General features: G+C 42.7%; 1 protein-coding gene across 1 annotated transcript; it reads right to left on the bottom strand.

The window, feature by feature from the left end:
* Window positions 1-4,655: 4,655 nt before the first annotated feature.
* On the bottom strand, window positions 4,656-5,771 carry TSHB (thyroid stimulating hormone subunit beta). The gene is made up of 2 exons (XM_074925631.1): window positions 5,610-5,771; window positions 4,656-4,898 (listed from the first exon to the last, which is right to left on the bottom strand). The coding sequence occupies exons 1-2, from the start codon at window positions 5,769-5,771 to the stop codon at window positions 4,656-4,658; spliced, it is 405 nt and encodes a 134-aa protein (XP_074781732.1).
* Window positions 5,772-13,583: the final 7,812 nt, after the last annotated feature.

Raw genomic sequence — 13,583 nt, 5'->3', positions numbered from 1 at the left:
CCTGCGGCGGCGGCGGGTCACGCGGGGCCAACCGCCCGCCCGGAGCGGCGCCTCGAGCCGGTGCGCGAGCGCGGGCTGCGGGGCCGACCTGGCCGGAGGGCGGCCGTGGCCCTCAGTGGCGCGATGGCCGCGGGCGGGCCCCGGGAAACGGCCCCGGGGAGGGGAGGGGACGGGACGGGACCGGGGGAGGGGGCAGCAGCCGCCGCACCGTCACGACTCGCCTCCAGGGACCCGCGCCGCGCAGCGGCCCCGCCCACTGGGGCGGCGCTCGCTCCGCATTGGCTCCTCGCGGTGCGAAGGCAGGCGGGAAGGCGGCCCGGCCCCGCCCCGGCCCCGCCCCCAGGCCGCACCTCCCGCGCGCTGCCCCGCCCCGCCGGGAGCGGCGCAGGAGGGCGGGGCCAGGCGGGGGCAGCGCGCGGGGCGCCCCCTGGCGCCTGGGCGGCGCCTCCTCCCGGCGGGGCCCGCGCTGCTCGGAACCGGCCCCTGCGCGGCCGCCGCTCCGGGGCGGGAGGCGCGGGAGGCCCGGGCGCTCGGCTCTAAGCTGGTCAGCGGCTCGTCAGCGGCGCAGGAGCTGGGGCGAGAGGATGACCCAGTTTTCGGGCCTCTCCCAGGTAAGAGAGGCCTGACGTTCAGTGCGACAGGAGTACCGGTGCTGAAGAGAAGGCCGATGGCGTTTAAAGGACGAATTTGCCTCTGTGGATTCTGATCGACCCAGCCCCCTACGAGCCTACTTTCTGTTCCGAGCTCCCATGCTCTCTGTGACTTCCTCACCAGGACTAAGCTGGGAAGAGGTAAGGCTGTTAGGATTGCCTGCAAATCCATTGTTTAGTTGTGTGAAAAGGCATCTTAGGATAAAGTAAACAAACACCTGACCCTGAGGAATCATCATCTCAGTAGATTGCTGTCACTGGACCTGAGGGTCTTAAAGTTCAACATAAATACTGCCGAAAGGCCAAAGGGACAAAGTGCTCCGAGGGCATGTAAATGTAGATTTAAGTAGATGTATTAACACAGCCCAAATGTCTTAAATAGGATTTTTCTTAAGTGTAAAAGAAGTCATGTTAGTTACTTTCTTCTCAGTGATTTTGCACAGGCATTAACGTAAAGGTGGACTGTTGCTTTTTGCATCCATATGTTCACACTGAAAACAAATCTGTTGCTCCCAGCCATAAGGGAGCAGTATCATAATTTTGCAGTGCTGCTTATTACTGTAAATAGGCCTAGTTCCTTTTTTTTTTTTTTTTTTTTGCTAAGTTCAAGTGTTGCTTAATAGCAACCTGACTTAAATTTTCATGTGCTAAATACCCTTTTTAAAGGCTCAGGTACCTTGAGAAGACACTGTCTGATCCTAAAGCTGACTGTTGTTTCTTTGCTGTTTACTAGCTAACATAATGGCTTCTTTGTTGGGTAAATACCTACTCCCCTTTTTTTTCCTATAATTCTCAATGCTCCTCACAAAGCAGAGGGGAGCAGTTCGTTTTGCAGCTATTTGCTGGGAACTTGGGAGTCCACAGCTCTTCAGCCTGCTCTCACTACACTGTGTTTACAGCTGCACTGGGGGCTGGGAAATACCAGACTTTCTTAGGAAAGTAGAGTTCCTACTGTTCCTGCAAAATTCTCTGGATTTTCTATTGATTTTAAAGTGTGTTTTTGGAGAATTTCAAGCCTTGCCTCCAAAAGCATTTCTTTATCACCAAATTATACATATGACAAATACAGTTCATGCCCTGTGTAGAGTCAGCTTATCCTTGCCGTGGCCCTGGACAAAGGTTTTGCTGTTACCAGATGGGTTGAGCCTGAAGGAACCTCCGGAGGTCATCAGGTTCAACCCCCCTGCTCAAGGACAGCCACCAAGCAGATTCCCTTAGTGTTTCAGGGAGGCTTTACTGCAGTTGAAATAAAATGAAGGCGTTTGGAACAGTATCAGATTCCAGGAACGCTACTGAAAGCTACAAAATTGAAAGCAAGATTTTTCTAAGAAAATTAAATTTCATATTTGTATCCTGTGAATTCCGGTTCCTTTACTTATTGTTTCAAGCAAAATGTGAATGGAATATCTAATTTACTGGGAGCTACAATCATATTTCTAAACATAAATTCGCATAAACAGAAAAAATATACCTTGTGTCTCAGTAGTATTTTTAGATGTCACAGTTAATTTGACCCTGGTAACTCATGAGAATGTAGCCAAGCTGACAGTGCGGACACTTGTTGGCCAGGGATGGGAACACTTCTAATATTCTAGATCATTCATGTTTTGTATGTGTCAGAATTTTGATTTTCAGCTTGATTAAATTAAGTACTTTGATTCACCTTAATGGGCTTTCTGAATGTAATATTTAATTTTAAAATTGAAGTTAGAGTTTTATAAAAATGAGTAGTAATTGGTTTACAGCAGAGTACGTAGTGTTAACTAGGAATATGATCGTTTGCCACATATTGACAATTTCTTGTCTGTCATTATGTGCTTTGCATTTCAATCTGAGTAAACTTTGGTGATCAGGTTAAAAATTCATCTTGTCGGTCAGAAAAGATGTTTCCAGACTGATGTATTTCTTTCTCATGCTTTGAATGGAGTTGGGATTAATTAGCCTGTTTAATAGATGATAGTGGCACAAACAGGTGCTGCTGGGGTCGTAACTGATGCAGCATGGTGTAGTATTAGAGCTGGGTACTGAATATATCAGTAGGCTGAAATTACTGTTTAGATTTGCTCCTGTACGTGGGAGTAAGGTTACATGTGACAAGCATGGCAAACTAAATTATTTTGTCTTTACTATTCCTGCTGCAAAAGAATAATATTACCACTTCATCATCTTTTCTCCTTCTATCCTAGAAAGGGCTTATTCTATGTAAACAGAAGGTGGTAGGACATAGGTGCTGAAAACATGCCAGGTCATTGTCACCTTTCCCAGAGAGATGTTGAAAACTCAGTTACAAGATGCTAGGAGAGTAGGCAATTGACTATTTATCATCCTCACAAAGTACGTGTTTGGTTCCAGGATCTGTTTCTAAAAATTATTTGATGTTTCTGCTAAGATTTAACTTTCACACTTCTACGCAAAAAAGGCTCTTTTTAAGGCTCTAGGTGTTGTGGCAGCTGACATTGTTTCAGGTTGTACCTTTGCTTGAGGTCTACATTCCGTGTAGGTAATTTTTTTGTACATATTACATGGGTTCTGGCGTGCGGGGGAGGCAGAGAGAATTCTTGAGATGAGAACGGGTGGAGAGTAGGCGACTGGTGTCTTCAGGGCTAGTACCTAGTGTCTGGGAGGTGCAGGCTAGTAACTGCTACTTTTCACAAGAGATTGCATGAGGGAATAGAAATACTGCTACGGAAGGTGGCAAGAACATCAAATATTCCGGCTTCATCCTGAATGAGGGATGAAGAAGAGCAAGAACTGGATTTTCAGGAGAAAATGTAAGGAAATAAGTTACTTTCTGCTTCATTTCAGCATCACAGTACCTTGTAACACATGGAGAATTTTATTTTTTGTCAGCCCTGCTCATGCCTCGGTGCAGTCTTGCTTGCTGTCTGCAGCGCTCCTGGATCAGCAGAGGTCACATTTACTTGAGCAGGGACAATTTAACAAACTGATTTCATCACTCCTGTTGTAGGTAATAGACGTGAGGGACAAAGTTGCAACTCTGTCGCTGGATTCTATCAGCTCTTCCACTTCGTTTTGGAGCCACTTAAAGCAGGTGGAAACTAGCTCTCATTCTCAGTGACTGGTTTGGGGCAACCATAGCTTGCTGTGAAGTCGTCAGGTCTAATGCAACAATAGCACTCATGGGGAATCTCCATAGAAAGGAAACTTTGGTTCGTTTACATTTGTTTCTTTATTCCTGGGTCTGCACTTCTCACCTGTGCATGTTCAGCACATAAGGTGGGGACTCAGCGCCCCTTTCCACTCACAAGGGACCAGCCGACCTGTGTGGGGAAAAAGAGCTTTTTCTGAGTTTCACTTTAAGCCCGATGGCATTATAGTCCCCTTCTGGAGAAGAGAGTAGCAGGATTTGAAGCTTCACTGATTCTTCAGTGCTCACAAAGTTTTTCAAACAATGTACTTCAATAGAAAAGAGACTTACTCTACTAGTGCAGAGACATGAAGTATGCCTGCTGCACATAGGTCGAGACAACAGAGGTGACGACAGATCTAGAGTGTAGATGAGCAAACTGTATGTGTTTATTCCCAGTTGACTACACTGAAGCTAGGGTTCTCAAAAAAATATTATGTATGGAAAAATTCTGTTGCTAATATGAAAGCTGTAAGTGTATGTCAAAATCTAATTAAAATGTTCAATATTAAGAGTATGCGTTGCCTTTTTTAAACTCTGAAATATATAAAATATTTTGTCTCTGAGCATCTCTTCCCAAAATAACAGGGATTTAGGAGCAAAGACTTATACATACACATAGTCATTTCTCCTTCTCCCCCAAAGTAAATTACAGGTGGGCTCTAAATACAAACCTGCAGTCCTGTGATTCTGCTTCTGTGCATGTCACAGCATATCCAGTTAATGGAGGTAACTAGTGATACATCTGTAGAATAAAACTTTGTGCACACCAGTTTGCAAACCTGTTACGAAATACACTTTTATTTATGTTTAGTTGTGAGCAGAGAGGTACATTTCAACCACATTCTGATGGAGGCTTACATGTTACAGAGCTTCTGTGGTTTAGTGCAATAGTTTGTCCTGACCTTCTCCTGGACACAGTCACTGTAATCAGTGTTACATTTACCACACTTGCAGCTCACAGCCACAGGGTAGGAGTAATAAGGGATGGTGTGATGCGGACAGCCCGGAATCAGTGCTGTTTGATAGAACATCTCTTTATATGTGCACACGTTCTGAGACAGAGCACTTCTGAGTAGCAGCTTCTTGCCATTGCTGTCCTACAAAGAGAAAAAACCGCATTGTTTCACTGAAGCGTACATGAGTGCCTGAAGACTTCCTCTGCCATTTTCTGAAATGTGCAGAAAGCAAACCTCTTCACACTTAGACTAGCTCTGATTTTTTTCAGTGTACTTCTGTTCAGATCTGTGATTTTGAATCTGCATGTGACTGGGGCTCTCTACCCCTGCAGACATGTTTTTACTAACGTGCTTGGCTCAGAGTGCCAGCAGTGCTTTGCAGTGGGTGCTGGCTTCCTCCTGACCGGGGTGGAACTTGAAATGCTGCGTTGAACAGTGAAGTTCAAGTGCAGTGTTTGGCATATACCTGCGAGACATTCTCCCCAGCCAGCTGTCATAACAGTAATGGGGGTAGAAGCTACCCAAGTCATTTAAACAAGAGTGACTACATAGAATCTGCTTCTCACCTGTTCCATTCTGACCCCACAGACTGACTACGGAGGCAGCAGAGCCAGCAGCTCTCTGCTGTGCCACTGATGTCATAACCTCTAGTTCCAGAGGCTTGGCATTTCTCAGCCATACCTTTGCCAAAAGCTAACCTGAAAACCTGATGATGGTATGGTTTTTCTGTCTGTGAGAAACACTATTAGAATTGGATCATTCACACAGAGTTTCCCAGGGAGAACAGGCACTTGTTTTGCAGTGATGGCCATTATAGCAACAACTGCCCAAAACAGAGTAAACGCCTTGTACCCGAGTCATGCAAAATCCAGCGCAGATGGTGGTGTTGATGGCCAGGCAGTAGGCACATTCCCTTTTCTCCACGTGGATTATGTACTCAGAAGGAGCACAAAGTGATGCTGTTTGACCGAAAGTCAGGCCAAAGAGGAGAGACATCACAAAGAAGGGACTCATGCTAGATGGGGGAAAAACAAACAAACCCGAAGTAAAATCAGATGTACTTCCCAGCCCTTTTCTCAGATTTTGACAAGAATATTTATGATAGTCACAAACTAGAAGTAATTTTAACTTTTCTAGTTACAGCCTAACAACTTCTTTCCAGTCTCAGACCTTTAACTGAAATAATACTAACCACTAAACAGAAAAGAAGGGCAAACAGGCCATTAACAACATGTAACAAGTTCTCTTTCTTCCCACTAAAGCATATTACATGGAACTTTTCACTAATGAGTGATAAAATGCTGACACACACAAATAACAGGAGCTAAAGGATTTGAAAATGTGACATATGTGAGAGAACATGAGATCTAGAATTAACCAGAGATGCTAAAATAATCTCACTGGTTTAATAATTTATAAAGAAAGCACCTTATAAAATGTTCGAGAGAGAGAGAAAGAAACAGCAGTGCATATCAGTCATACCACTATATTTTTTACTTTCCAGTTGGCTTAGAGGCATGATGAAATGGGAACACTGCCAAGAATTAAATAACAGATTCAAGCAAATTACAATAAAGAATATCAGCAAAGAGTTCAAATCATTGAATCCCCACTTTATCTGTCTGTTGTGCTGATCGCATTTCTCAGACCTGCTGGGGGATCCTGAGAACAAAGCTTTGGTTAGCTCTGAGACAACTCCAGGGTCTACTCCATAGCCTCTAAACTACAGACTTTAAATGACAGTGTCTACAAACACATGGACATCACCCTCTAGTCTCGTCCAGCTGTCAGTTTCCCACAGCAAAAGCCATTCATTACAGTCTGGTTTACCCTGTAGCTGCAACAGTGCAAGTCTGGAAAGACCAACCTCTCGTCAGCTGAATTCTTCCCTATTACAGGAACCTGATTCTGCCTGGAGCTGGGAGAGGCAGTGACCCAGCACGAGCTCAGTGTGTGCTTTATACTCTCCAGGCTAATTCCAGGCTGATCTTACTGTTTATATAATTGCATCTGAATTGCTGCTTTCTTATCGCAAAGTCATCTATTGAAAATTCATACTGAACCACAAAGCAAATGTGATAGGAACAAATGTGTCCATAATATCCTAACCTGGAAACTGGAGCTGGAAATCTAATTATTTTAACAGTCATTCTCTCCTCAGGCTTTTAAACTAACGACTGCTTTAAAAAGTTATTATTGATTAATTTAATCACTACATAGGACAGCAACATCATGACAGAAGGCTAGCATGGACATGGAGTCATCCTGAATCACATATGACTAATTCTACACCCATGTTTTGCAAAAGTTTAATGAAGCCTGGTTCACTCCATTTGCTCGTTACAGGCAGGCACTGAGAGATGCAGTGCTGTACACATGAAGTCACAAATCTCAAAGCAATTGCTCTGCAGTGCGAGTAGGTACAGCCTGACTTACCTATGCAAACAAAACACACTGAGAAATCATCTGGCCTTGAACCTCCTGAGCAAATATTGAGGTAACAAGCAATTCACTCTGAAATACTAATTGATAGAGAAAAACTTTTAAGAATCCACTCCTTGTAGCACAGTGAGAAGCACAATATTGCACCAACACCAGTGAAACTGAGATGTCCACGGATGAGGGAAAACCACTTGCATTTAGGGCTCTCTGGAACACCTGGGAGGAGCAAAACTAAGAAAGGGTCGACAAAGCCACCATCCTCTACTGCTTCATCAGTGTCCGGCCATCCTCGCTGCAGGTCTGTGAACACCCAGCCCTCCAGTTAACCACCTCACAGCAACTGGGATTTGATCTGAGGTATGGCTTGTGCAGGTCAACCACATTCTTGAATTACATAGCCATAAGACATACGATAAAACTGAGCCTGAGCTGGTAATCATGGTCACTTTGGGCTGCTGGAGGAGTGATCTAGTCAGCCCCGGTTGGTGCTTAGCTAATTCCTGAATAACATCTCTTTGCCCTGTGGTTTCGGACTGCTGCACACAGCTTTGTGTCCTGGGCTAAGTCTCCAAGGGGTTTATGTGGATAACACGATAGGGTTCTTGTTCTATTAAGACTAGCCAAATGCTTTCTGTTTTCCTGGAGTCTTTAATTCTGGGTTAATTTCTCCCATATAACTTCTCAGGAATTAAATATAACTCTTTCTGGCTTAAGGACATGAGCAGAGTATTAATTGTGCTCTCGGTAACATCTGTCCATCTACACTTAGCAACAGAAGTACAACACTGTTATTTTGCTACTACTCCAATATATTTAACTATTTTTTTCTGACATATTATAATTGCAGGTAAGCAAACATGCTATATGAGTACATGCATACATACACCCATATGTAGATAATGTGTATATATATACACACACACACACAATATATATATATACACATATACACTATATATATGTATAGGTATGGTTGTTTAAAACTTTAATCACAGAAAATAATGTTTGTTCTTGGATACTCTTAAGAGTATTTCAAAGGAGACAAAGATCCTGAAAGGAAAAGGAAACAATTTGTAAAACTAAATCCTGGAGGGAACGAAAAGGGCAAAATAAGAATAAAACCCAGCATTCCTAAAGCAAGAACATCCCACAAGACCCTTGCATGCACAGCTGAAGCAGGTACAGCTCATTCTTTCCTCTAAAGGTTTCACAGTGATTTACAAGCCCAGCTTTAGGCAATTGGAGCTATATTTGTACCCACTGGTCCTGACAGGAAGACCCTCGCTCCAGGTTTAAAGTGTCCTCAACATATCCGCTAAGAATATAGGCAGAGCACAGATCAGAGTATGAAGGCATATATCCTTTGCTGCTTCAAAGTTCTAAATTTCTATGTTTTGAGCAAAATGGGTGTAAAGCGGGGTGGGGGGGGGAGAAATTCAGATTACAGTTAAAAAGGATTCAGAATTTGTTTAAACAAGATTTAGGGAAATGTCTGCAAACCAATAGTGAAGATAAATAATTATAACAATGCTTGAAAGTCTGTTATAGTGAAGATGAAAAAGAGAATGCAACAATAAAAACTATAGCAATAAAAAGGAAAACAACAATCACTGTTAGTGAGAAAATGTCACACAGGAAGCTAGAGACTAGGAAATAAACTTCTGTCAGTACAGGGGCCGAGAGTAACGCCAAGGGACATTACTAGATGAAGACAAGCTGTTGATGCAGAGTAAGTGCAAAGTCTTCAGTGTATGGATGTGCCTATGAAAATGTGGTGGCTGAACAACCAAGACACACATTTGCAACAAAAAATATTAAATAAATTGTATAAGGAATAAATATTTTAAAATCACATCATTAGCTAACTAACGGTAATTTCAACATGTCTTGGAATACTGAGGATATTTCAAAACATTAAGAAAAATGCAAACATTATGCCAATATTTAAAGAGAGAATGTTGACCCAGGTAACTCTCAACCAGCCAGCCTGACATCTATCCCTGATAAATCAGGTAAAATAACAGAAAGTTGATACAGGATTTGAGCAGTAAAGAATTAACGGATGAGAACATAATTAATGCCTGTCAAGATGGTGTTACATAAAATAGGTCATGCCACACAAACCTGATTTAATTCTTTGAGGTGATTACAAATTTGGTTGTTAAGGCAACTACATGGATGCAACGTCCCTAGTTCCATCTGTCCAGAGCCCTACTGTCCTGAAGATTTAGAGCTGTTAGGCAGAGTCCAAAGTGGTGTCTGCTGAATGTCAGGAATTATTAATCACTGGAGCAGGTAGCGTAATTTCAGCAGTGCATTTATTCACTGTAACTTTTTTACCTGGCCTCTGAATGCAGTGCAGTGTGTTACAGAAATACCTGACCAACTCATACTCAGGTTGGCACCACACAGAACCTCTTGGCTACCACCTCTTCTCTGCTGGCATCACGTTAGCCTGCCCAGCTCGCAGAGATGCACGAGCATCACCAGGGGGATACACACCTCGCACCTCTTCAGTGAGTTACACAAACTGTGAAGCTGGTGGAACTTCTCCTTGATTGTCCTTCTGGATAGGACCATTCACTAGTGACCTCTCTGGAGACGTGGCAGGAGTGAGAGCCCGCTACCTGCTGGGAGCAGCAAGACAAAAGACGGTGGCAGGACAGCAAAATTCAGTGTGGCAATCTATGAGTGCCCGAGGCTTCCTTCCTGCAGTTCCCTAAAATCCACAGTTACAAAGTCTGATGCTTATGGATCGATTTCTTTGGTTGCCCCGCTGCTGACCTGCAGACCATTCTGTGATAGAAATTTTTAACGTGGGTTTACAGCCATCAGCTTTGTAGCCCTGTTCTGGCACAGCCAGTTACACTGTTAATTATTTATCTTTAACCTTTCTGTTAACTAAACCAATCCACTCACTGACATCAGTTATTTTACACTTTCATGAAGTGAAAGACAGTATGCTGATGTTCTACAAGGAGTGTTTGAAATGATCTCTGTAAACAGATTTTAGTAGTCATAAAACTCTTGTGTTCATTACCCAGGAATCTCTGTAATGAGCTAGAGAAATTCGGTGCATACCAGAAGCTTTTATGTAAAAGTAATTTAATAGGATTCTCTGTCACTGACCAATGCCTAAGATAAAAGTAGGAACAAAGAGAAGTTATTGCACTTTATTCCTACTCACCCTTCCCCGGTTAGTAGTACAACACAATGAAAACGTGATTGTTAACTTACAGAGCAAACTCTTGTTTCCACCACATATAGCACTGTGGATACTAAAATAAAAACATGTCCATGCTTGTAAACAACAGAGAATTAGAAGTTGTGCTGACGAAAAACAGACAAAGCCAATCAGATTTCTAAAAGATTAGTATTCGGGTGGAGGAATTATTTCCAACCCCATCCTGTTGCAGACCTCTGCTGATAAAATGAAATAAGATCCTAATACGTTGCCATAGAAACAAGTGGGTTTTCCAGGTTTTGCATTTGAACAGACTGTGGCTGCTGAATTTTCAAAGCTAATCTCTCTATTGCGAGTCTTTCTGTAACAGCCTGAAACACAGCTCTCATCTCTTAAATTTATAGATTCATGGATGACCGCTCTTCTCCCTTTCCTAGGATTAGCTGCAGCATTTCCTATCAACCACGGATTAAAACAGCAGTTCTCTTTGTTGCATATCATATGCCAACGATCTCCATTTATGGTCTGAAAAGACCTCATAATCCTATTTGCTGTTTGGCTGATATGACAGGCCACTTTGTATTTGATTTCATTTCTTTGGAAAGTGCTAGATATTTCTTTTATTCCAGGATAGACAATCGCTACACCGAGGACAAAATTTTAAAAACCCAAATAAGAACAAAGCCAAGCCAGAAGCCTCCTGCAATATTATCAGGGACGGATGACTGTACCCACCCAGTATTGTCACAGCGCCAAGGGGCAGAGGTCACAGACACTTCTCCATTTCCAAGGGTTGTAGTGGTCTCCTGATCTGACTGGCAATCTGACAAGCAGTCAGTTGGTAATCAGGCAAGATCTCCCCTGGTGGAGATCTGGTGTGGAGACTTGACACCAGGTATGTACAACTGACTCTTTTTCAGATCGGAGTATCAGGTAATTATGTATGTTCCGTACAAACACTGGGGCATGTTTCCGCTTCCCCTTCGGGGCGCTGGGATGCTGCCCTGTCAGATGCTGCATTCCTCCCGCAGGCATTCCCACTTGCCCACCTGGAAAAGAAGGGTCTGCCACAGCTATGACAGACTGTGAAGCCTGCCAAAGCGAGTGCCTCCCAGTGAGGAAGCTGCTCTCAGATTCCAACTAAAAATTAAAACGGCTGCAAGGAAGGAAAAGGGAAGACTGGTTTTCCTCACAAACCCTTCCCTCCCTGGATACTCCTAGTAGAAGCAAGGCAAACTAGATCAAATACTTTGATATCTAGGGACAGAAAAGATTGTAGGAATAATATTATTTGTGCTGGGTTTTTTCTTATTAGAGACATTTATCTCCTGTAGCAATTTTTTTAAAAATCCTTTTAGTTTAGGAATTTAAAAGAACATTAATATTACTGTTTTAGAAATAGTTGTCCTTTATAATAACTATCACACATACCTGAGGATTTTTTTTAACATATCTTTTTAAGACCTTACTATCATCTTCCCTGCATGTGCTTGGGAAAAACTGACATGGTTCTTGCAGTACAGCGTCCAGTTCTGGAGAAGCTGCTTTTTAAAGCCGCTGTGAAGCGAGATCAGACACTGCCGACATGTAACGTGCCCCCCTCTCATATAACCGTTAGTTCCAACCAGGTGAGGTCAGCGCTGGAGGGGGGCCCTGGCCGCTCCCCAGCCCCTCGGGAGGGAACCGGGGAGCCGAACCCTCAGGCACGCGCTCAGACTCCGGCTCTGTCGCTCGGTACCACCCGAGAGTCCATATGCTCCTGCACTCGTCAGCTTGAATGAGTCCTAAAACTGCAATTTTCTTCAGATTTGTTCTTATTTTCTGCATTCTATTTTGCACGCTCTGCTCCTGCGGCTTTTAAACGAACCAATTTTTTAAATACTATTTGGCAATAACTATCAGTAGTGTGGGGTGACTATTACAATGCACCTGGAAGTGCTTGCCTATGCTAACCCAGTACTGCGGGCAGCGGGTACATTCTTCTTTTTCAAGTAAGATACAAAATGTGGGTTTTCTCAAGTAGTCAAAATAACCTTGTGGTCTTATTTGAAATACTGGTAATATTGTTTCCAGTTTTGTCACAATTCCAGCCTATTCCACTTCAGAACAAGGTACATAATAGAAAGCACTGTTGCTACAATATGCTGTGCACTTCACAGCAAAGAAAACAAAGAGATAACGGGTTTGGACCACTTGCTGGGGGAAAGCCTGTCTTTATACAGCACTACCACAAGGTATGAGTGCCTTGCTGGATCTCTCACTGTCATCCAGTACAGAAGTTAAATATAAGTACTGGGTAATAACAGGGGTTGGAACATTAATTTTAAAAATTCAACTTTTGAGTAAACCCCCAACACTCTGTACTAATGAAATCATAAGCTAATAATTTTGAAATTTCCTGTGCTAAATAAAGCCATAGTGAACAAATGATACTGACTTGACACTTTTAATATTTTGAGAGATCCAAGACAAGCATTAGAACAGGTAAATGCTCATTATTTGTCTTCTCAGACTTAGAACTGAATTTTCAATTCAACTTTTTACGTTTTCCCTCTTCTGCTTTTGTTTTAGGCTGTTGTAACTAACAGGTGCACTAAAAAGTTATTACTTATCATACAGAAAAAATAATTCTTAATTAAAAGCAAGTATCTGGACTAGAAATTTGAGATCAGGCATTAAACATATAGCCAAGATAAGTATTTAAATTGAATCAGCTCTTTTTTTTTAATACATACATTTTACAATGTATAGACCCAGGACTACTCAGTTATCCAGTAAGTTAACTCAAGAAAAATTAATAAGTTCCCAAGGCAATTCAGAAAAAGAAGAAAGAGCAGATTAAACAAAGGCAAGTAGATAAACCTGCTGCTGAACAAGAAAAGTGAGACAATCCAATGAATGGAATTCAACCTATGCATTTTCCAGTCCTTTTCAGCTGTTGTTACCTTATGGCAAAGTACTTTGTTCAGGCCAAAGATTATGTATGTCTTATAAAAGAGACCATACGAACAAAGATCCAGAGAGGATCTGGAAAAACAAGCAACAGGTTTTACAGCATCCAGGATTTCAGCTGAAGTCAATCAAACCAAGGTGCAAAATGCAGCTATCATCTTGGGATAGAAAAGGATGAGAATGGATAGAAGCAGCTCCTCTGCTTACATCACCGCATCATCACATCTGGCACACAATGCACCTAACAG

Source organism: Athene noctua, chromosome 23 (assembly GCF_965140245.1).
Source record: "Athene noctua chromosome 23, bAthNoc1.hap1.1, whole genome shotgun sequence".
Lineage (NCBI taxonomy): Eukaryota > Metazoa > Chordata > Aves > Strigiformes > Strigidae > Athene > Athene noctua.
This window is presented reverse-complemented; position numbering and strand designations above follow the sequence as displayed.

Excerpts from the sequence above, each read along its gene's own strand:
- TSHB (XM_074925631.1), bottom strand. The coding sequence starts at position 5,771 with ATGAGTCCCTTCTTTGTGATGTCTCTCCTCTTTGGCCTGACTTTCGGT. Across the intron at positions 4,899-5,609 it reads CTGGATTTTGCATGACTCGG|GACAGCAATGGCAAGAAGCT; the intron begins GTACAAGGCGTT and ends TTCTCTTTGTAG.